General features: G+C 40.7%; 1 protein-coding gene and 1 long non-coding RNA gene across 2 annotated transcripts; one reads left to right on the plus strand and one right to left on the minus strand.

The window, feature by feature from the left end:
• Positions 1-15,141: 15,141 nt before the first annotated feature.
• Positions 15,142-20,452, plus strand: LOC127344002 (uncharacterized). The gene is made up of 4 exons (XR_011756020.1): positions 15,142-15,599; positions 16,058-16,382; positions 16,547-18,304; positions 19,779-20,452. It is a non-coding gene; the product is annotated as an uncharacterized lncRNA (long non-coding RNA).
• Positions 20,453-20,532: 80 nt separating this feature from the next.
• On the minus strand, positions 20,533-22,709 carry LOC127344001 (4-hydroxyphenylacetaldehyde oxime monooxygenase). The gene is made up of 2 exons (XM_051370224.2): positions 21,539-22,709; positions 20,533-21,457 (listed from the first exon to the last, which is right to left on the minus strand). The coding sequence occupies exons 1-2, from the start codon at positions 22,427-22,429 to the stop codon at positions 20,831-20,833; spliced, it is 1,518 nt and encodes a 505-aa protein (XP_051226184.1). The 5' UTR covers positions 22,430-22,709; the 3' UTR covers positions 20,533-20,830.
• Positions 22,710-25,537: the final 2,828 nt, after the last annotated feature.

Here is a 25,537-nt window from a genome sequence, read left to right on the forward strand (position 1 = left end):
TGTGGGGAGTAATAATTATTTTATGCATGTGGCTCATGATAAGAATGTTTTATGTGATAGTTATATTGTTAATTTTATTCACGATGCTACTGAAAATTATTATGAGAGAGGGAAACATGGTTTTATTTATCTCAACAATATTAAGTTTCACCTCTTTATGTTGAAAATTTTGAAGTTGTACTTGTTTTGCTTTTCTATGCTTGTTGCTTTGTGTTTCCATGACTTTTTTTTACAAAATTATTTTTCATAGGAAATGGGTTAGACTTAAATTTCTTTTATATTTCCTTCTTGATGCTCTCTTTTACTTCAATTCATATTTCTTATGTGAGCATCTTCTCAAACTATTGTGCCTAGCTGAAAGACGTTAAAGAAAAGCATTCTTGGGAGATAATCCATGTTTTATTTTTGTAATTTTTATTTTCTTGAGTTTTGTAAGTTGTTACCTCTGTAACAACCTCTCCTTATCATTTTTATTTCATTTTTGTGCGAATAATAGCCTCTAATAGGAAGAAGGTAAGATTTGGGGAAGTTGCTGTCCCGGAACAGATTCTGTGCTGCCACCAAAAAAATATTATTCTCAGCCAGAACGTCGAATTAATCTGAAATTTTTTGAGCATATGCCCCGCGTTATTATCTAACTTTCATTACTTTTGCACTTTTTTATTTGAGAAACAGAGGGGTTTGAAAAAATCAATCTTTACCTAATGTTCTGTTTTGACAGATTTCTACCACTATATGCATTTGCCTCTTAATCTTTTTCTTTTAAAGTTCTTTTGAAAGAAATTTTTTTAAAAGAAGTTGCTAAAATATCTAATGTTCTAATGTATATTTGACTTGTGTTGAAACTTAACCAAAGTGGATTAAATATCTTGTATACAATAATGTTGCTAATGAAAATTGTGTGAAGTTTTGTGAGAAGGAAGTTTTCAAGTGTAGGGAGAGAAGAATGATGTGATGAGACGAAGGATGGAAAAAAGCTCAAGCTTGGGGATTTCCATGTCACCCCAAGAAATATCCAAGAGGTACAAGCGTCAAAGCTTGGGGATGCCTTGGGCATCCCCTTCATCAACAAAAATATCATGTCATCTTTCAAGACACAATATTTTTATTGCTTCATATGCTATATGTTGTTCTTGGAGCGTCTTTATTTTTATTTTTGTTTTATTTTGTTTTGTTTGCTGTGGTATATGGTTGGATCCCAGCATATTTGTTTTGGATAATGACACACTCCATTTTTGTTGCATAGAACACTCTAGTTTTCACTCTAATTGTTCTGCGAGTGTTCTCTTTTGCTAGTACTGAGTTTAGCTCTTGTTTTCCACTCGTATTTTGTTCAGAGCTTGTTAATTTTATTTAGTTAGGTATGATTAGATCTCTGGTCTTTATTGATTATTATGTATGAGAGTTGTTTCAAATAAATTTATTGGTGTTGGAGAAGAGTAAAATATATCATGCTGATAGTGGTACAAAATGAAGCTTGTTTAGACTGTGGCTTAGACTTTAGCATGTCATGTTAGATGTTATTTTAATTATTTGCTTAGTAGTTATTGTTGTAGCATGACTTGTCTCAAAGGAGAGTGCTTAATGTGCCATTGAAAGAATCATGTATTGTTTCCATCATACAAAGCATAATATTGTGGTATTCTCCTTTTAATGTTTTATTTGGGTTGACTTGGTGCATGGTTACACCATGTTATGACTACAAACCAGTCACCTCAAGTCTCCATGATAATTTAGCTCTTGACTTGTAATATCACTTTATGATTTGATTAATAATATTTTGTCACTATGCATGATTATGGCCATTATTGCTCTCTTAGTTGGTCGCTCCTAGTCTCTTGCTAGCCTTCACCTGTACAGAGTATGAGCTCTACTCGTGCATCCAATTTCCAAAAACCCAAAGTTTGACAAATGTGTCCACCATAACTACCTATATATGTGGTATTTTACCGACACTCAAAAGTAAATTGCTTGTGTGCTACCTTTAAAACCTTCAAAATCTATTACCTGTTTTGTGTTCCTATTTTAGCTCATGAGGAAGTATTGGATGCTTTATTGTCTTTTTCATGTTTTTTTGGCTTCATACCTTGACTAGCATGCATAATGTGCTAGTCCCTAATATTGCAAAAATAGCAGGCAAACGGGTAATATAAAATAAACAAATAATCAAATAAATCTCCTAACACTATGAGCTTGAGAAATCATGGACTTAGCTTGTTCAAACAAAGGAGAAGAGGAACTTTATTGTTCTCTCTATGTGAGCCGCTTTTGAAGCCATTAAACATGAAAGGCTAATAGATTATTTGATGCCATTCGTTGACATAGACATACATACCTCTCAAAATACATTTTCAACACTTCTACTTTTTTCAAAATAAAAAAGCCCTAGAACATGAGTAATCTTGTTTCCCTCTGCGAAGGGCCTTTATTTAACTTTTATGTTGAGTCGTCACCTTCTAACTTTATGCACCAATTAAGAGAGCATAGTTGTCATTCTGAGTATAATGTGCATAGTCCCAAATTTTATTATTGATTGATTCATAATTATGTTATTGCTTGTTATCAATTTTTTTTTGTATCTAGTCACCCTTTTGAGCTTTAAAGGTGTCATATGCATTTATGTTTTGCTATTCCATGAAGGACAAGCTGAATACCACATTGCTATGTTTTCTCTATGCTAAAAAATAAACAGTTGCTTTCAGTGCACTATTATTCATGATCTTTTATTTGAGTTACTTTTCATGTTATAACATAGTTTCTAAGTTCTATTGTTAGAATTATATCCATCATGCCTATGTTTAGAGTACTTTGATCTCAACTTAAAATTCTTTTACAATAACTTGACCAAGATTGTGTTGGCTGCATGTCACCTCAAAAATCATTTTTGTTATCACATACCTACTCGAGGATGAGTAGGAGTTAAGCTTGGGGATGCTGATACGTTGCAAACATATCTAAATCTTTTGATGCTTCATGCTTGTTTTACACCAATTTCTATATGTTTTGTTTACACTTCGTGAAATTTTTATGCATTTTCTGAAACTAAACTATTAACAAGATGCCACATTGCCAGTTCCTATTTTCTGATGTTTTGGTTTTTCAGAAAAGTTGCTGAGGAAATATTATCGGAATTGGACGAAACAAAGCCAAACCTCCTATTTTTTTCGACACGAATACGAAGTCCAAAGGGGAGACGGAGAAGGGCCAGGAGGCGGCCACACCATGCCTAGGCGCGGCCCCCTGGAGGAGCCTAGCGGTGGTGTGGGCCCCTCGGGTGCTCATCGACATTGCACTTTCGTCTATATATTGCTCCCAGCGTAAAAACCCACTAGTAGGAAAAGCCTCATCAGTGGCGCACTAAAAATGGATTCTGTGGCGCATGGGAGGTGCGTCACAGAAACTTCGCCACAAAAATAAGGTTTCTGTGGCGCACCGGCCCATGCGCCACAGAATTAAGGTTTCTGTGGCGCACGTGTGCTTAGGTGCGCCACAGAAACGCGTGCGCCACAGAATTGGTTTTCAGTGCGCCACATAATTTGCTCGTATTATACACGATTTTGTGCTGCCTGCTATACACATGCAGTTTATAGACAGCAATATACAGGTTATTTACAACAACATTCAGATATAATATAAATATCATGTACATTGTACAGATATAACATAGACATCATCATCACATTACTTAGAGCCCGATCGAGATACATATATAGTGGCAAGTGTCAAATGTTTTGCATACAACTCTTAATTCATACAAAATTCACAATTTCGAGATACAAAGTAGTCTTCATCCGGTTCCTCCTTTGCTCCCTCATCTCTACCCACCAGGCTCGCTTGCATCGGGGTCTTCATCCAGTTCTTACTATGATGAAAATGGAAGAAAGTAAGACCAACAAGTCCGATGCACAAGAGAAATGGAATAAATGCCTCATACATTGTTGGTCAACACAAATATTAACATTCAGGGACGGCGTAAGTGAGACCAAGTCCGATGCACAAGAGATTGATATTTGTGCTATCTTACCAGGCTCACTTATGCCACCCCCGAGTGTACGGTGACCAAACATTTTAATCATCGGCATTTTGAAAATACCAAAGCAAATGGAATGACAAAATGGAATAAGTGCCTCATACATTTTTGGTCAACACAAATATTAACATTCAGGGATGGCGTAAGTGAGACCAAGTCCGATGCACAAGAGATTGATATTTGTGCTATCTTACCAGGCTCACTTACGCCACCCCCAAATGTACGGTGACCAAACATTTTAATCATCGGCATTATGAAAATACCAAAGCAAAGGGAATGACAAAATGGAATAAGTACCTCATACATTGTTGGTCAACACAAATACTATGGTCAGAAACCATAGTCGCAGTATACTTTGCAGAAGGGCCCCCTTTGCCCGGCCGCCGTTCCTTGAACGGGTCCTTGACGACACAACAACGCTCATCTGCCTCTCTGGCGCAGAACCACGGCAGTCCCAGCCGCCTCCCTTGCGGCCACAAGGGAGGCAGCTTGGACTGGCGTGGTTCTGCACCGGAGAGGCAGGTCGGCGTTGTTTTCTCGTCAAGGACTCGTTAACAGAACGGCGGCCGGGGAAAGGGGGGCCCGTCTACAAAGTATATTGCGGCGTATAGGTGACCAAACATTCTAATCATCGGCACTAAAATGGAAGAAAGAGCCAAGTGGTATCTCAACTAGATATCATATGCCTCATACTTTGTTGGTCGAAAGAAATATTAACATTCTGGGATGGGATCAGTGAGGCCAGGTAGGATGCACAAGAGATTGATATTTGTGCCATCGCACCAGGCTCACTGGCCCCACCCCAGAGTGTACAAGTGACCAAACAATTTAATCATCGGCACTAAAATGGAAGAAAGTCCAATGCAATTAAGAAGTAGCTAGTATGAACTAAATGGAATGCCTCATACTTTGTTGGTCGAAACAAATATTAACATCCAGGGATGGAGTAAGTGAGGCCAGGTAGGATGCACAAGATTTTGATATTTGTGCCATCACACCAAGCTTCACTTGCTCCACCCCCGAGTGTACGAGTGATCGACCAACCATCTAATCATCGGCAAGTACAAAAACACCAACAAAGCAGCAACCATGGTGACATAAATCAAGATGCTCAAACACACATAGCATGCATGGAGCAGATGCTCCAAAGGGATTATTCATCACTTGGTATATAGACCAAGTGATGCTGGCAAAAGAGAGGCCAATCAAGAACCAGTAAATCCAGTAAGTGATAGATATACCTAAACAAGCAACAACACATAGCATATCCCAGCTAACCAGATGAGACAAGTCTTGGTAGCCAACTGAATCACCTAGCACCACCTAGCCTTTTAAAACCATCAGAAACAGTCCTTTTTCTTCAAAGGATACCACAGTGGCATTTATTTACATGATCCCCTACTGTGGATATCTCTATTTTCATCAAAGCCAACAAGAAATAGAAATTTATCATTACTCAGTTGAGTTCAAAACAAAGCTGGGGTACCATAAGGGATTATTCATCACTTGGTAGTAACCAAGTGATGCTGGCAAGAGAGAGGCCAAGCCTGAGCTAGTCAATCTAGTAGAGATGGATATGCATAAGTAAGCAAGAACACATAGCCTATCCAAGTTAACCAGATAAAACCAACCTTGACAGCCAACTTAATAACCTAGCATCACCTAGTCTTTTAAACCATCAGAAACTTCCCATTTTCTTCAAAGGATACCACAGTGGCATCCATTTACATGATTCCCTAATGTGAATATCTCTATTTTAGTATACCATCATAAGCATTCCATTTAAATCACACATTTTAGTATCTGTTCTTATCCAAGTTTTTGCCTCAGCCTTTGCATCATTGGCTGAGCCAAGACATCAAGCATCTGGCCAGGGAGCATTCTTTCCTTTTAGGGAACTATATGAACTATATGCACATGATCCAGTAAGCATCCCCACTAATCAGAGCATTATAAGCATAGTAGCATACCATAAGCTCACAAGAATCCATCAAGTAAATCTTCACAAGGATACCACAGTAGCATAGTAGCATACCAAGTGAGCAAGTCTTCATTACCTTGTACGGGTTCAGACATGGATTTATTTCCAACAAAGGATGGAAATCAAATTAACATCATTGAATTAAATTGAATCATTACCATCACATGGTTCATCAATAACAAGTGGCAGTAAACCTCCACAAACAACAGGTACATATGATCCAGTAAGCCACACAGGCATAGCAAGTGATATAAGTTGACAATAACCAACACCAATATGTAGTAGCAGCATAGAAGTGTCACTGATATAGAACACTCCAATAAGCATCACTAGCTCACCAGTTAATGGTAAGCAAGTACAGAGAGGCATAGACAATTTCTATTGCTTAAGACAAGCAACAATAAGGATTAGGGGCAATGCATGGTTCACCAGTAGCATGGTTCACCAGTTAATGGTAAGCAAGTACAGAGAGGCATAGTCACTGCTAGTAGCTGGTGTACAGAGAGGCATAGTCAATGCAAGGATTAGGGGCAATGCATGGTTCACCAGTAGCATGGTTCACCAGTTAATGGTAAACAAGCAACAACAACGATTAGGGGCAATGCATCCAGAGCAACAGCAGCAATGCATCCAGAGCAACAACAGGAATAAACCTAGCAGCAATGCATCCAGAGCCAACCGAGCAAGCATTTCGTTGAGCACGTTATGCTCGCGCGGGGGAGGAAGAGGGAGGGGAGGGAGCTCACCGACGACGACGGCAGTTGTGGAGGAGCTCACCGACGACGACGGCAGGGGTGGAGGTCGCGACGGCTCCTCCACCTTGACGTGGCGGCGGCTCCTCCACCTTGACACCGCTCCGGCCCCTCCCCCTCCACGCCGCAGCGGCTTGTGCTGCTGGTGGCGGGGTTGGGTGGAGCGTGGCGGCATGCGGCCCTCGCGGAGGAAGGCGGCGGCAACGGCGACGACAGCGCTCGCCATGGAAGGCGGCGGCGCGGGGAGAGGGGAGAGAGTGGTATACGGGCGAGGGAGGGGTAGGACCATGATATAGGACACGTTATTTCTGTGGCGCACCGAGGCCAGTGCACCACATAACACATTATTTCTGTGGCGCACCGAAGCCAGTGCGCCACATAATACGTTATTTCTGTGGCGCACCAAGTGTAGTGCGCCGTAGAAAAAGTAAAACCAATGATTGGGCGTGACAGGGTGTGGGCCCCACCAAGTTTTTGTGGCGCAGTGTTCCATAGTGTGCCACAAAATTAAGCTATTTCTGTGGCGCACCGCTCCTGGTGCGCCACAAAATAAAATTCTGTGGCGCATTCTTAGGGGTGCGCCACAGAACTAAGCTCCGCCTATAAGGGTTTTCCTACTAGTCAACAAGAGGCTTACTAGGGACTCTTTATGTTTACATAACACACAAGTATTAATGTTTCCAGTTAATACAATTCTAGCATGGTACGCAAACATTTATCATAAACACACAGATATAAAAATAACCATTTTATTATTGCCTCTTGGGCATATCTCCAACAGCTAATGCTATGGAAAAGTCTAACCTTGGGGAAGCAAGTTTTTATGAAAATGATCTTTTTAGTTCCCTGGTTTTAGAGGAGAAAATTTGCTATGATGATACTATACCTCCAATATATGATGATTACAATGATGAATATGATATTTTCAGTCCACCTACTATTGAGGAGAAATTAACTATGATTACAATATGCCTCGTATATTAATGATCATGGTGATGAGAATAATAATGATAGCTATTTTGTTGAATTATCTCCCACTACAATTAATAAGAACAACTATGCTTATGTGGGGAGTAATAATTATTTTATGCATGTGGCTCATGATAAGAATGTTTTATGTGATAGTTATATTGTTAATTTTATTCACGATGCTACTGAAAATTATTATGAGAGAGGAAAACATGGTTTTATTTATCTCATAAATAGTAAGTTTCACCTCTTTATGTTGAAAATTTTGAAGTTGTACTTGTTTTGCTTTTCTATGCTTGTTGCTTTGTGTTTCCATGACTTGTTTTTTTACAAAATTATTTTTCATAGGAAATGTGTTAGACTTAAATTTCTTTTATATTTCCTTCTTGATGCTCTCTTTTACTTCAATTCATATTTCTTATGTGAGCATCTTCTCAAACTATTGTGCCTAGCTGAAAGACGTTAAAGAAAAGCACTCTTGGGAGATAATCCATGTTTTATTTTTGTAATTTTTATTTTCTTGAGTTTTGTAAGTTGTTACCTCTGTAACAACCTCCCCTTATCATTTTTATTTTATTTTTGTGCGAATAATAGCCTCTAATAGCAAGAAGGTAAGATTTGGAGAAGTTGCTGTCCCGGAACAGATTCTGTGCTGCCACCAAAAAAATATTATTCTCAGCCAGAACGTCGAATTAATCTGAAATTTTTTGAGCATATGCCCCGCGTTATTATCTAACTTTCATTAGTTTTGCACTTTTTTATTTGAGAAACAAAGGGGTTTGAAAAAATCAATCTTTACCTGATGTTCTGTTTTGACAGATTTCTACCACTATATGCATTTGCCTCTTAATCTTTTTCTTTTAAAGTTCTTTTGAGAGGAATTTTTTTAAAAAGAAGTTGCTAAAATATCTAATGTTCTAATGTATATTTGACTTGTGTTGAAACTTAACCAAAGTGGATTTAATATCTTGTATACACTAATGTTGCTAATGAAAATTGTGTGAAGTTTTGTGAGAAGGAAGTTTTCAAGTGTAGGGAGAGAAGAATGATGTGATGAGACGAAGGATGGAAAAAAGCTCAAGCTTGGGGATTTACATGTCACCCCAAGAAATATCCAAGAGGTACAAGCGTCAAAGCTTGGGGATGCCTGGGGCATCCCCTTCATCAACAAAAATATCATGTCATCTTTCAAGACACAATATTTTTATTGCTTCATATGCTATATGTTGTTCTTGGAGCGTCTTTATTTTTGTTTTATTTTGTTTTGTTTGCTGTAGTATATGGTTGGATCCCAGCACATTTGTTTTGGATAATGACACACTCCATTTTTGTTGCATAGAACACTCTAGTTTTCACTCTAATTGTTCTGTGAGTTTTCTCTTTTGCTAGTACTGCGTTTAGCTCTTGTTTTCCACTCGTATTTTGTTCAGAGCTTGTTAATTTTATTTAATTAGGTATGATTAGATCTCTGGTCTTTATTGATTATTATGTATGAGAGTTGTTTCAAATAAATTTATTGGTGTTGGAGAAGAGTAAAATATTTCATGCTGATAGTGGTACAAAATGAAGCTTGTTTAGACTGTGGCTTTACTTTAGCATGTCATGTTAGATGTTATTTTAATTATTTGCTTAGTAGTTATTGTTGTAGCATGACTTGTCTCAAAGGAGAGTGCTTAATGTGCCATTGAAAGAATCATGTATTGTTTCCATCATACAAAGCATAATATTGTGGTATTTTCCTTTTAATGTTTTATTTGGGTTGACTTGGTGCATGGTTACACCATGTTATGACTACAAACCAGTCACCTCAAGTCTCTATGATAATTTAGCTCTTGACTTGTAATATCACTTTATGATTTGATTAATAATATTTTGTCACTATGCATGATTATGGCCATTATTGCTCTCTTAGTTGGTCGCTCCTAGTCTCTTGCTAGCCTTCACCTGTACAGAGTATGAGCTCTACTCGTGCATCCAATTTCCAAAAACCCAAAGTTTGACAAATGTGTCCACCATAACTACCTATATATGTGGTATTTTACCGCCACTCAAAAGTAAATTGCTTGTGTGCTACCTTTAAAACCTTCAAAAGCTATTACCTGTTTTGTGTTCCTATTTTAGCTCATAAGGAAGTATTGGATGCTTTATTGTCTTTTTCATGTTTTTTGGCTTCTTACCTTGACTAGAATGCATAATATGCTAGTCCCTGATATTGCAAAAATAGCAGGCAAACGGGTAATATAAAATAAACAAATAATCAAATAAATCTCCTAACACTATGAGCTTGAGAAATCATGAACTTAGCTTGTTCAAACAAAGGAGAAGAGGAACTTTATTGTTCTCTCTATGTGAGCCGCTTTTGAAGCCATTAAACATGAAAGGCTAATAGATTATTTGATGCCATTCGTTGACATAGACATACATACCTCTCAAAATACATTTTCAACACTTCTACTTTTTTCAAAATAAAAAAGCCCTAGAACATGAGTAATCTTGCTTCCCTCTGCGAAGGGCCTTTATTTCACTTTTATGTTGAGTCTTCACCTTCTAACTTTATGCACCAATTAAGAGAGCATAGTTGTCATTCTGAGTATAATGTGCATAGTCCCAAATTTTATTATTGATTGATTCATAACTATGTTATTGCTTGTTATCGATTTTTTTTTGTATCTAGTCACCCTTTTGTGCTTTAAAGGTGTCATATGCATTTATGTTTTGCTATTCCATGAAGGACAAGCTGAATACCAGATTGCTATGTTTTGTCTATGCTAAAAATAAACAGTTGCTTTCAGTGCACTATTATTCATGATCTTTTATTTGAGTTACTTTTCATGTTATAACATAGTTGCTAAGTTCTATTGTTAGAATTATATCCATCATGCCTATGTTTAGAGTACTTTGATCTCAACTTAAAATTCTTTTACAATAACTTGACCAAGATTGTGTTGGCTGCATGTCACCTCAAAAATTATTTTTGTTATCACATACCTACTCGAGGACGAGTAGGAGTTAAGCTTGGGGATGCTGATACGTTGCAAACATATCTAAATCTTTTGATGCTTCATGCTTGTTTTACACCAATTTCTATATGTTTTGTTTACACTTCGTGACATTTTTATGCATTTTCTGAAACTAAACTATTAACAAGATGCCACATTGCCAGTTCCTATTTTCTGATGTTTTGGTTTTTCAGAAAAGTTGCTGAGGAAATATTATCGGAATTAGACGAAACAAAATCCAAACCTCCTATTTTTTCGACACGAATACGAAGTCCAAAGAGGAGACGGAGAAGGGCCAGGAGGCGTCCACACCATGCCTAGGCGCGGCCCCCTGGCGGAGCCTAGCGGTGGTGTGGGCCCCTCGGGTGCTCATCGACATCGCACTTTCGTCTATATATTGCTCCCAGCGCAAAAACCTTAACTCAATCAGCCTCCATCCACGAAAAATTCCTTTGCTCCGCTGCCATCGAAGACAAGTTTCAGGGGACATAAGTCTCAGTTCCGGTACCCTGCCGGGATGGGGAATTGCCCCCGGAGCCATCTCCATCGACTCCACCGCCATCTTCATCACTGTTGCTGACTCCCATGATGAGGAGGGAGTAGTTCTCCCCCGAGGCTGACGGCTTTACCAGTAGCTATGTGGTTTATCTCTCTCTCTCCCATGGTGTGATCTTTATGTGATCATGCGTTTTCTAATCAAGTTGAATAAGTATATGTTACTCTCCATCTATTATGCTACTCAAGTGGTTTATTATGTGATCTCCGGAGACACCTTGTCCAACGGTGTGAAGGTGACAGTGTGGGCACCGTGTGTGTCTCTCTTAGGCTAAATATTATAGAAATACTTATCATTAGTTATAATTTGAGTTGGATGTTTCTATGAAATTGTGGTGTTTGTTAGTACTATCTTTGGATGCTCAAAGTGACAGAGTGGGGTGTCCCTAGGTTTGGAACGCGACCTTTAATGGGTGCTTTTACAGCCCTACACGGTGAATTGGTGTTCGTTATCCAACCGGAGAGTGGTTCAGAGTAGCATAGTGAAGAGATGTTATTTATGTATTCAATTATGATATCATTATTGAGAGTGTCCACTAGTGAAAGTAAGATCCCTAGGCCTTGTTTCTAAGCATTGAAACACCGTTTACAACCAGTTTTGCTACATGTTTGCTTGCTGCCACTTTTATTTCAGATTGCAATTACCACTTATAATCATCCATATTACTTGTATTTCACTATCTCTTCGCCGAACTAGTGCACCTATACACCTGACAAGTGTATTGGGGTGTTGGGGACACAAGAGACTTTTTGTATCTTAATTGTAGGGTTGCTTGAGAGGGATATCTTTGACAGCTACCTGTCTGAGTTCGATAGACCTTGGGTGATTCACTTAAGCAAAACTTGCTGTTGTTCTACAAACCTCTGCACTTGGAGGCCCAACACTGTCTACAAGAATAGAACCATGCGTAGACAACATGGTATCCCAATCTGGTTATGCTCCAATGTTTGTTTCAAACATGATCTCCTTGTTTGGACCGATGTTGATGGCCATGGTTTGGATGTGAAGGCGGATGCTGCTGAGTGGCTTTTGGTATTTTTTTGATAACAACATGGAAGCATCTACTGCATTGGGCATTCGAATGTTACATATTAATGTTTCCAGACTATGGTTTCTACTGCTGAAGGTTTGGAATATCAGAAGTGGAATAACATTCTCCGTGCGAGCATGCATCCAAGCCAATATAATAGCCACAACTTTGAAATATATGTTATGCTCTCACACAAGAAATGAGAGTCATGGGAAGAAAGGATATTTGAGTTGCCTCTATGCTTGCAAGAATATCACAAGTTGCAATGGTAAACCCTGAGTATGTCGCTAGCAACTCCGGTTTATTAAATTTAGGAGTGTTAACTATGAGAAATTGCAAGAAATGGAAATGTGAACTCCATCAACTACAATTCCGTGAGAATATCAATCCACGGAAATGTGATATAACCACTAGTTGCAATGCTATTGGGGTGCAATATAGTGGTTATGACCATCATAATTTAATCTAGAACTTATATTGTGCATGACCATCAACTACAATTCCTCGTGTTTAACAATCTTTGAATACTTTCTTGCTTCCGTCAATTGCGCCAATGGCTCAACAAATCATCTAATGAAAAGATAATGAAACGTGTATCTGGTGGGATCCACACAATTTAATTGGTTACTTCTCATTGCACAGAGAAGAGCTAATAAGGCCTTTCACAATGGAAGTATCTTAGCGCGGTATCCTAGGTACTTTTCTTATGTGACACTATATTAAATGATGAAAGAGAGTGGTGTTGTATCTTAGCTAAGATACAACACTTGCACAAAATATAGAAAAAATGCATTGCCAGACCAATCACATACATGAATATCCCTAAAATCATTAAATGTTGATACAACCCTTAATATACAATGCATTATGGGTATTGTATCTTAGCATATACTAGTACCTAGGATAGCGCGCTAAGATACACCCCATTGTGAAAGGCCTAAGTAAAATAAAACACGTATCTAGTGTGAGTCCAGCTGATCTCATCTGTTAGATTTAGGAGATGAACAGTTGGAGTTGGTGCTATAGGCCAAGTTCAAAATTGGTACATTATACAGTGGTATAGATTACACAGACCCGTGTTAAATTTAGGCCAAATCACGCAGCAACATCTAAGCCTCCCATTCGCGTCCCCTAATTAATATCTATATTAAATCAGGAAATCCATATATATGCGCTCATTGGCTAAAGAGTAGAAGATTGATCTTCTATCTCCCATTACTGTGGCATATTTTTTTTAGGATAATCTACTCGCTCTATTAATCAATGGCCAAAAGAGCTAGCAACATGGCGAAAAGAGTAAGTATCAAGTCCCATTGTATTACCTGACTAATAGAAGGACCCATTACGTTAAGCATAAATGTTGCAACACTTCTATATAATACAAAGTTACAAATAACACTTTTGTCTAACCACGGCGCTGCACTTCCCTGACTTCATTACTGAAGATAGATCTCACAACAATCCTCTCTCTACGAACCCTAGATCTTATAACACTCCACTTTATCGACTACAAACCAGATCTCATTCCCATATTTCTTCACTTGTTCCTTTGCTTAAGATTTGACAGGTGGCCTTGTCAGGTACCGCGCGCCTGATATGCGCATCGGCGTTGGAGTCCTCCACAGGAGTCCTCCATCCGCATGCATGTTTTGTATGTATGCTCTTCATCCCTCTTGTTTTCCGTACTTCATCATACTCTTATTTCATCATCATCATCTTCTTCTTCTTCTTCTTCTTCTTTCTATTCTTTATCGATCTCATCTCCCTTTTAGATCCGACGCATGGCCGTCAACTTGTGCCGCTCACATGATGTTGTGTAGACCGGTCGCAACGACGTCATCACTTTTGCCGCTTGGATGATGTCAGGCAGATCGGTCGCGAGGTCGTCAAGTTGTGTCGCTCGGTTGATGCCCTAAATATTGATAGTGAGGCGGTCAAGTTGTACCGCTTCGTTGGTGCCCTGCAAATCACTGAATAGAATGTATTCACATCTAGAATATGTTTCCTCAATAGATTAGTTGTAATAGTTTGTGCACGATTTTCATTTAAGGAAATCCTGCACAATTAGTAGTTGGAAAAATGATCACGATGAGAATTCATATGTAATGAAATTCTATATGTTGATGTAAACGGATTTTTTTATATCTTGAATGAAAATTATGATTTCACTACAACTGACCATGGATTTGTTACCCCTGATTATAATTAAGTGTTTAGCAGCGCTACTGGAAACATAATTATGGGAAAATATTTGCATCACACTTGTCTATATATCATAGTAGTAAATGTTGCACCGTCCATTCATGCTCTGTTTCAGCTTTAGCGCGATGCATGAAAACGAGCGGCGTATCGTGATCCGCCGTGCGAAAAAAAACATTGGTTCTACTTTTTCCCAACGCAGTTTTATCTAGCGATTTTTGTTTTGCCGTGGTAGCGCAGATTATGGGCGGACCTTGGCATTTAAGATCACCGCAGCCCGGGTGTCTTGTTATAGTGGCAACGGTTAAAAAATCATAATCATTAGTACCAGAGTACTATTCCTATTGTGGTATAACTTTTATGGCATATATCTCATATTCTATTGATTCTTTTCAAAAATATGCATACACTGATAAATGTACATCTACATCTACTATACTACTTAAACAAGAGGAACGTGTTCCCTATTCTGCCAACATCTCACTACGACCAACTTTCGTCGTTCCGTTGAGCGCTCAATTTTCGTCCTTCCGTCCCGTGAGCGCTCATGGGCCAAGCCCGAGGAAACCCACTTAAGCTCCAACCTCACCCTCGCTTCTTTCCTAGAGAACCCGAAACCCGAGGGAACATCGCCGCCTCCTTCTTTCTCCCCAGAATCACCACACGCCTTCGACTCTTCGTCGATCCCTCCGTTCGTCGGCGAAAAAACCGAATACCCTAGGTTTCGATCCTAATAACGCCGCAGGGGCGCCCCGGTGCGTTCATCGACGCGAGCGGCTTTGTCGATCTTGTCTTGCCGGCGTAGAGCGCGTGGCTGGGGCAGCTGCTGAACGCCAGGGAGGGTGCGCCGGCAACCAGGATGTGCCGGTGACGACGCAGGAGATCCGTCACTCACCATGCGCCATCCTCGTTCCCTCCGGCCGGCAAGGGAATACGGGAGAGCCGACCAGCAAGAAGAGATGGCGGCCAGGGGACTGCGGTGTGTTGTTGCTCGCCGGCCACCAGTTCCAGGCCCTTGTCCATAGCGCCGCCGGCTACCTCATCCGCGACGATATCGCTTCCACCGGCCAGCTTGCCAGGCAGGTAAGGACCCCTGTTTCCGTCACTTCTGCTTCCTGGTTCAGTGCGTTGTGGGTCTGCCAAGAGCTGGCAATGGTATTCTGAATTTGCACTCATGTGTGTGCTCACAAGTCCACATGTTTAGGTGTCTATTACCGTGTGAGCTAGACCAGGCTATACATTTTAGTTTAGGCTTGCTCTAAAGTCTAAACATTGACTCTTGTAAGCACAGGGTAGGATCAAGATTTGTAGATATCTATTTCCACTAATTTTTTGAACCATGGTCACGGTGCTATTGCTGCCCGTTTGCTATATGAATCTGCCGAATTAATACTTGCGATCAGTTTCCGCTGACTGCTATTTCATTCCAATTGGGAAAGTGTAGGACTATTTCAATGAATGAATCTGTTTGAAATTGTTCGACAACAGTAGTATTCTTGCCATAGGATTGTAAGTTCTCATTTATTTGGACACTTTATTAGGATCTTGGCTGCGGCTTTCGCGATTCCAAGCTGCCCTCGGCAGCCAGCCGCATCTCCTTCTAATTCTTTCCAGGTATGTGATGTTCAAGTGCGTAAAGTATTTCATGTTTGGATCACCACTGCAGAACGTGTGATGTCAAGTCCGTGTCCAACCACAAAATTAGTAGTTTCAGATGTTGTACTGTGTTCTAAAGGTGTGCAAACTCTGATTGATCTAATTTTGGATTTGGTTTGTGTTGTAGGATGATATACATGACTTTAGCCTTGATAGGATATATTTTCTCACTACATATTTTCTCCAAGATGAAAGTTCAAGGCTGTTTATGTAAGATCAAACAGTTCTTTTTAGATTATTTCTGTCTATTTTACCCTCGACTGTAGTACAGCTGTTTAAGGATGCATTGTTCATTTTTCACTTACAAAATAGGCACTACCTTATAAATCCAACATGTCGAATCTTGTAATGATGAATTCTTATTTTGTTGTTAGGACGTAGATCGAAGCATACACATCTTGAGGTGGGATTAAAGCACAAGCTTCTCAAGGTACTCACTCACAGTGTTCTAAATATGGTGGCAGCTTTTGGGGTACTATGTTTTGGATTTTTATGTTTCATGCCCAAATATTGGGGTGATTCTTCAAGGTGACTTCTTAAATTTTTACATACGTAATTAGGGAGTTCAGCCATGCTTGCTTGGCTGCTTCGTGAGGAGAGGCCGGCCGGTTGCTGCGTGTTTTCTGCCTCCTCCACCTTGTAGGATTACAGAAAAGTATTGTTCACTGTTCAGGGTTGAAAATTTTGTGTGCATTACTAATGCGATCACTGGTGTTGTGATCCACTTCTTATCAATGAGCCATCTATTTAGACTTTGTACCGCATCTGCCAAATTTATGTTTGTTGGCTTGGTTGTAGTAATTGTCAAAAGTTTTCCGGTTGACTAATTCTCTTTTCTTGTGTAGATGTTTTCAAAATGATTGTTTAGAAAGGAGTATAAATAAAGCATCCTAACTGACTTGGTAATTAACTTGGGGTAATAAGGGTATTCTGAAATTTCCAAAAGTATATGATTTGACTGCTCAACCATCATGTTAGTTTTAGTTAGTTACACCAAAACTGAATTAAGCTTCTAAACTTTGCTGAAAATGCAAACTGAGGTCATGAAAAGAGTGTTCATCACCTCTAGGAGTACTTGCTATGAATGACAGTGAGAATTATGAAAATATTTTTGCCTCGCTATTTGTGTATAACAACCATTTACTTGCAACTGAAATTAGTGTTTTGAATTCAGTTCAGGTGTGTAATGAACTCCGCACATCTATGGTATTGTTTACAGCTACTGCAACCGCTAGATTCTCATTGCTAGCTATTGTATGTGAATTGGTAGAAACCTTGTGGTCAGGTTGGGGAAAGAACTGGTGCCAAAATAATTGCCTTTGGGTAGCACCTAAACCATGGCTTTATTGGTTCATTCGCACACAAGCGGTTGGGAAAAAGGTTCAATTGTTAGTGAGGAAGTTGTTGGGAAGTCTTCTGACTACCATGCTTTGCAAAATTTCCTTGAGAAGATTTATCGGAGTTTAAGTAAGTATCTGTATCCACATATTTATCAATCATTTTTCTATAATAGGCTATATATACTGTGGGATGTGAAGTGGTGCTGGGGTCATTTAGGGAGATTATGCACCTTTGAGTTCATGGTGTGCACCATCACGCTTTGCAACTATGCCAAAGTGGAGACAAGTGTGTAAGCTAAATGTCCCTCCAAAAGTCCACTCCTTCTGGTGGAGGATGTTGAGGGGTTCTGTGGCAATGCCAATTCAGGCAGTTCTGAAACAACGACACATTGAGCAGACTACAACGTGTTTACTATGTGGTGTTGATGAAGAGACAATCTTCCATACCATTATTGAAAAGCCCAAGAGCTAAACTATGCTAGAACGAGGTATGCCATGAGACTGGAGTGAAGCTCCCAAAACTGCACCCTAACTTGGGCGACTGATATCCTTGATGACAACATTTGCTCCAGGGTGGAGGCTGTGGTTATAACATGTACTGCTTGGATTGACAATGCCTTGTACTGCTTACCTATTTGCTCATCCTTTTAAGGCTTAATCCTGCATGCGTATTATACAATTTTAGTTTCTTCCAAATTAATTTTCTGGGTTGCCGGTCGCTCAAACGTTAACTTTTTCTGATAGGTATTGTTTGTAAATCATGTATCAGGAAGAAAGCGACCTGGTAGAGAGGTGAAGAAATACCGTGGTTGACTAATTCATATACAAGAATACAGAGTAACAAGATGTATATTTCATCGACCTATCAATATTCATGACGCTGTGTTTGGATGCACAGAATTAAGACTTGGAATTGAATTAACATGAAATTCCAAATCCAAGATGGAAATGAAATGGCCTCCAATTCCATTTCTGTAGTTTGGATGTACATACCATTTTTTGTTAGAATCAAGTATGGCACCCAATTCCAATTCATGTTTGGATGTATAAACTGTGAAATTGGATGTTTTGTTGGCTTTTGACAATATATAAACTTTTGTACATGTATTAAAATAGCATTATGCATTGGAATGTTTATATAATATTTTTCACACATAATAACATTAAAATAATCGGAATTATATGGAAACTACAACAGCGTGATACAAATAGTTTTCACAAAATATGTAACGATCATGTACATAAACTTGGACCTTTTATATCTGATATTTTTCTACTCTATACAAACACTATTGGCCAAAGGGAATCGTATGCTTCATTATTTTGACAGATGAAGCGGCTGACGCTGCATTCCAGCCTGAGTCTGTGAGTTGGAAATCGCATCCTGACAAAAAAATATACTCTGCATAGTGTATAGTAACCTCCGATGTTCCAATAGACAGGCCAAATTCTAGCAATAAAGCATGATGCTTTGTGTGCAAAAGCTTCATCTGCAAACACTACTGCAGCCGACGAGGCTAGACCTTGCTATGAAGTGTATCCAATCATGCAAAAATGGGACTCGTATGTACAGAAAAATTGCTAGAGGTGCAGGTCCGGTTGGGTGACTGCCAGGGGCAGATCGGCCGGGTGACTGCAACGGGACATGCCGGAGGGACGAGGGTAACCGTCGCTAGCTCTATCTCTCCCGGCGAGCATCCCGCGCCAGCCCCAAATCCGCCGGCGAGCATCCTCGACCTATGGTTTGGGCGGTTGCCGGTGCGGAGGGCGGCGGTCGCCGGACGGGGATGAAGGCCGGGAGGAGGGCTGGGGGCGGGGAGGGGAGCGGAGGGCGGGGGCGAGGGCTGAGGGGGCCGGAGGAGGGCGGCGGCCGCCGGGACTTGCTCGGGTCGCCCGCCCGCTCGTTTCGCTCGGGAGAAAGATGTCTCGTATCTCTTCGGGAAGCGTCACTCACCGATTCCAGGCAAATACGGAGGTCTGGTCCTCCGAATTGCCCACTGAAGGAAAACGCCTCGGTTGGTTGCGGGCTGGAATTCGCCTCCTGTTTCCAGACTCAAATTCCAGCGCATCCAAACAGCCGAATTAGTGGCCCGAATTCCAATTCCATGATTCCAGTCTTAATTCTGTGCATCCAAACACAGTGTGATATTAATTGGTTTTGAAATCTTACTTGAATGAATCTTCATGATATTATGTTGGCAAGTACTCATGGTTCTCCCATAAACTCTATTGTGGGTCATGATCTGAATATGCCCACGATAAGCAGGATTAAAGAGAATTTGGAAGTACAAGAAGCCGGAAGCAGCAATGAGTATTAGAATTTTACTAGACTTGGAGAGGAACAATATTCCCCAAATATATTATCATCAATGTATCTACAGGTTCAGGTTGCTCTCAAGCATTCTTCAGAAGCACATTCAGAAATATTGTATTGCTATCAAGGTAAAATTGAATGGCTCCCGCTCCATGTCAGAGTATTAGTTACATGATATCACATCTGTATTGCTACCAAGGAAAATTTAACATCAGAACTGGAGCTCTACCTACAGAGTTTATACTCTAGCGGTGGTTGAAGATTTTCTTAGTCTGTTTTGTATGTTCGACACGGATGGTTACCATCGAGGTTCGTCATCGGAGATCAATGACTATATATGAGTACTATCTGGACTGATAAGAAAAGGAGCATCCTTTGGTTAGAGGGAACATGTATGTTCAGTACTGGTTCGGAGTTTCCCTTAGATTTGGTGTCTAGCTGTTTAATAGATCATGTATTGTTAGTGTTGTTTTTAATTCATTGATAGATTTGTGCAAGGAATGAGATTTATGTGACTACTTGATCGAAAAATATAACAATATTTTCGTTTTATCGCTGGATGCCCAGTTTCTTGCATCTTTTGTGAACACATGTGTCTACAATGAGTCGGTGATTAGAGTTGGACCATAGTGTGGACAAAGGTGATTCCATTGAAGTTCTTTGCTATAATGAATGTGTATTCTGTAAGAAAATATGTATCCTTATATATGTGTATTTAGAAATAAAATTTGCGTCCCGTGGCAACGCACGGGCATTTGTACTAGTTGATACAAAGGTAGTAAAACATTTGCCGCCACCAAATGCATGCATAGACATGCCCGACAGCGCCATAAAAGTTATACGACAATATGAATGGTACTCTGGTAAAGCTCGCATGTCTATGGAATGGAGGACGCGAGGCAAAGCTCGCATGTCTACGTACACAACATTTGTTGATTTATTCGTTCGCCCGCAACTGCCCACACCGGCAACCATCACAGAGCGGATTATTAATCGGGACGTCACTACTGTCGGCGCTCAGGGTGGTAGACGGTGGGCACGAGCACGAGCGGCGTCTTCCGGTGGAATGTGAGGAGGCCAACCTCCTCCATGCTCACATCCTCAGCCTTAGTCCCCTCCGGCAGCTCCCATTGGAATCCACACAGCAGGTTGGCCAGCGTGAACTCCACGTTGGTCAGCGCCATCGCAATGCCCGGGCACATCCGCTGCCCGGCCCCGAACGGAAGCAGCTGGAAGTGCGTGCCCTGTAGATTCACCTCCTTGTCCACGAACCTGTCCGGGTTGAACTCTCCGGCGTCCTCGCCCCAGCTCGCCGGGTCCCTCCCGATGGCCCACGCGTTCACCAACACCCTCGTTTTGGCAGGCACGTCGTAGCCTCCGATCTTGATGTGCCTCATCGTTTCCCGCGGCAGCAGCAGCGGCACCGACGGGTACAACCGCAAGGTCTCCTTCACCACCATCTTGAGGTAGCTTAGCTTGGGCATGTCCTCTGGCTGCACCCTGTCGTTGCCTCCTGCCACCATTCTGATCTCCTCCTGCACTTTCTTCAGCACCACGGGGTTCCGAATCAGCTCGGACATCGCCCACATGATGGTCACCGAGCTCGTGTTGACACCTCCCACAAACGTGTCCTGGATTTAGTCAGGGATAATTTTTCTTAATAATCTAGAGGAAAGAGCCAATTAATTATTAATTAATTAACATGCACGAACCATGATGATAGCCTTGACATGGTCCCTGGTGAAGTCAGGCTGCTCCTTGGAGAAGCTGATCAATACGTCGACGAGATCGCTGCCCTCCCTTTTGGGGTTCAGATGGTGCTCGATGACCATCTCAAAGAAAGCGTCGATGTTTGCAAAGAGCCGATCGCGGCTGGCGACGAGGCCGGTAAGGCGGTCGACCAGGCGGCCGGCCGCGTTTGGGAAGAAGTCCTCGGCCGAGAAAGTGGCTTGCAAGTCCAAGGCCTCGTCGAGCACGCGATGGAACTGTGTCTTGTGCGCCACCATCTCTACGCCGTAGATGCTGCCGAACGCCACGGTGCCGATGATGCCGTTGACGAGGCCGTAGATGTGCTCACCTAGGGCCACCGGCTTATTGGGGATCAAGCTGGCCATTAGCTTATCTATCTGCACCTGGCGCGCGCCCCATGCGGCCTTGACGCGGCGCATGCTGAGGAGCTCCGTGATGAAGAGCTTGCGCCGCTCGCGCCACTGCTCGCCGTAAGGCGCAAACGTCACGTCCTTGAACCCATACGACAGCCGTTTCGGCCCCGGCATTGCCGGCCGGGTGCAGCAGTCCAAGTCGTGCGTCTTCAGAACCTCACGCGCCGCCGACGCCGAGGACACCACCAACGTCGGTGTTGCGCCCAGCCGCAGCAGCATCACGGGGCCATACCGCCGCGCCAGCTCCGCTAGGGTCCTATGCTGCAGAGGGCCTGCTAGCTGGTGCAGGTTACCAATCACTGGCAGCCGCGCTGGGCCAGGCGGCAGCTTTAGCCCTTTCCCAGCGAATGACCTCCTCGCTAGCAGAAGCAACAATGGGACAGACACCATGAGGCAGAGGAAGAGCGTCCATTGTTGGATGAGGAGCTGGAGCATGGCCATTATCTTTTCTTTTCAGGGTGTGTTGCTCTTGTGGCCGCCACCCTCTTAACATATACTCCCTCCATTTGGAATAGATAGGCATTGTAATAATTTAGTAATTAAAAAGAATCAATGTATTCTAAATTTAACCAATAGCTAGAAATCAATATCTTCCGAATTTGATCAATAAATGTATGTGTATCTATTTTTATTATTTGTCTATCTATTATGATTATTTTATATAAAAAATATTAATATCTCAAAGATACTAATTACACCCAGCATCTGTACTAAGGTATCAAAGATGCTATTAATATCTCGAAGATATCAATTACACCCAACATCTGCATTGAGATATCAAAAGATATCAAAGATGCATACAACTAATAAATAAATAAATAAATAAAAGAGAGAGAAAAACTATCGTATCTACCTTCTTTTTGATAAAAATTATATTAATATCTCGAAGATACCAACTACACACCCAACATCTTCAATAAGATATCAAAAGATATCAAAGATGCATACAATTAATACAGAAATAAACAAAAAGACAAACAAAAAAACACGTTGTATCTATCTATTATTATTTTTTGATAAAAATATATTAATATCTCGAAGATACCAATTACACCTAGCATCTCCACTAAGATATCAAAGATGCATACTAAAGATAGAGAAATAAAAACCATTGTATCTATCTATTTTTAATAAAAAAATATTAATATCTCGAAGATACCAATTACACCTAGCATCTGCATTAAGATACAAAAATATATCAAAGATGCATACAACTAATAAATAAACAAACAAATATAGAAATAAAAAAATCATCGTATCTACCTATTTTTTGATAAAAATTTATATTTATATCTCGAAGATACCAATTACACCCAACATCTGTCATAAGATATCAAAACATATCAAAGATGCGTACAACTAATAAATAAATAAAAAACAAAGAGAGAAATGAAAGAACCCATCGTATATGTCTATTATTATCTTTTTGATAAAAAAATTAATATCTCGAATATACCATCTGCACTAAGATGTCAAAAGATATGAAAGATGCATACAATTAATAAATAAATAAACAAAGAGAGAATGAAAAAAACCAGTCATATCTATCTATTATAATTTTTTGATAAAAAATATATTAATATCTCGATTATGCTAATTACACCCAGTATCTGCACTAAGATATCAAAAGATATAAACAAATGCATACATCTAATAAATAAATAAACAAAGAGAGAAATAAAAAATGGACGTATCTATCTATTTTTTATTTTTATAAAAAAATATTTATATTTCAAAGATACCAATTACATCGAGCATATGTGATACGTCTCCAACGTATCTATAATTTCCGATGTTCCATGCTTGTTTTATGACAATACCAACATGTTTTGTTCACACTTTATATCATTTTCATGCATTTTCCGGAACTAACCTATTAACAAGATGCCACAGTGCCAGTTCCTGTTTTCTGCTGTTTTTGGTTCCAGAAAGGCTGTTCGGGGCAATATTCTCGGAATTGGACGAAATCAACGCCAAACCTCCTATTTTTCCCGGAAGCGTCCAGAACACCGAAGAAGAGTCGGAGAGGGGCCAGGGGGTCACCACACCACATGGCGGCGCGGGCCAGGCCTAGGCCGCGCCGGCCTAGGGTGTGGCGCCTCCAGGTGCCCCCCTGCGCCGCCTCTTCGCCTATAAAAGCCCTTTCGACCTAAAAACGCAGTACCAATTAACGAAACTCCAGAAAGACTCCAGGGGCGCCGCCACCGTCGCGAAACTCCAATTCGGGGGACAGAACTCTCTGTTCCGGCACCCTGCCGGACGGGGAATTGCCCTCGGAGCCATCTCCACCGCCGTCTTCACCGCCATCTTCACCGCCATCGCTGCTTCCATAATGAGGAGGGAGTAATCCACCTCCGAGGCTGAGGGCTCCGCTGTAGCTATGTGGTTCATCTCTCTCCCATGTACCTCAATACAATAATCTCATGAGCTGCTTTACATGATTGAGATTCATATGAGTTTGTATCACAATTTATCTATGTGCTACTCTAGCAAAGTTATTAAAGTAGTTCTATTCCTCCTGCACATGTGTAAAGGTGACAGTGTGTGCACCGTGTTAGTACTTGGTTTATGCTATGATCATGATCTCTTGTAGATTGCGAAGTTAACTATTGCTATGATAATATTGATGTGATCTATTCCTCCTACATATGCATGAAGGTGACAGTGTGCATGCTATGTTAGTACTTGGTTTAGTCTGTTGATCTATCTTACACTATAAGGTTACTTAAATATGAGCATTATTGTGGAGCTTGTTAACTCCGGCATTGAGGGTTCGTGTAATCCTACGCAATGTGTTCATCATCCAACAAAAGTGTAGAGTATGCATTTATCTATTCTGTTATGTGATCAATGTTGAGAGTGTCCACTAGTGAAAGTGTAATCCCTAGGCCTTGTTCCTAAATACTGCTGCGTTACTACGCTTGTTTCTTGTTTCTTGCGTTACTACTGCTTGCAATACTACCACCATCAACTACACGCCAGCAAGCTATTTTCTCGCACCGTTACTCTGCTCATATATATTCATACCACCTGTATTTCACTATCTCTTCGCCGAACTAGTGCACCTATTAGGTGTGTTGGGGACACAAGAGACTTCTTGCTTTGTGGTTGCAGGGTTGCATGAGAGGGATATCTTTGACCTCTTCCTCCCTGAGTTCGATAAACCTTGGGTGATCCACTTAAGGGAAAACTTGCTGCTGTTCTACAAACCTCTGCTCTTGGAGGCCCAACACTGCTCTGAGGAAAGGAGGGGAACGTAGACATCAAGCACTTTTTCGGCGCCGTTGCTGGGAGGAAAGGTAAAAGGTACTCACACTCCGGACCTCGGCTACCAAGCTATTTTCCGCCATTGTAAGTACTCGAAGCTATTTCCTTTAGATCCCGCAATTGCAACTTTTTGTTTCTTGTTTACACTAGTTAGGCATAATGGAAAACAACAAAAAAATTGGTGAGCTTTTTAGTCTTTTTCCTGATTTAGAATTGTTTGATGCAAAAATTAAAAAACCTATGGAACCTTATTTGCATGCTAGTAGTGATGTTATTAGTATG

The sequence above is a fragment of the Lolium perenne genome, chromosome 3, assembly GCF_019359855.2.
Source record: "Lolium perenne isolate Kyuss_39 chromosome 3, Kyuss_2.0, whole genome shotgun sequence".
Lineage (NCBI taxonomy): Eukaryota > Viridiplantae > Streptophyta > Magnoliopsida > Poales > Poaceae > Lolium > Lolium perenne.

What these genes read in the sequence shown, in the direction of transcription:
- LOC127344001 (XM_051370224.2), bottom strand. Translation starts at nt 22,429, where the DNA reads ATGGCCATGCTCCAGCTCCTCATCCAACAATGGACGCTCTTCCTCTGC. An exon ending in ATGTCAAGGCTATCATCATG is followed by an intron (nt 21,458 to 21,538) that starts GTTCGTGCATGT and finishes GACTAAATCCAG; the next exon opens with GACACGTTTGTGGGAGGTGT.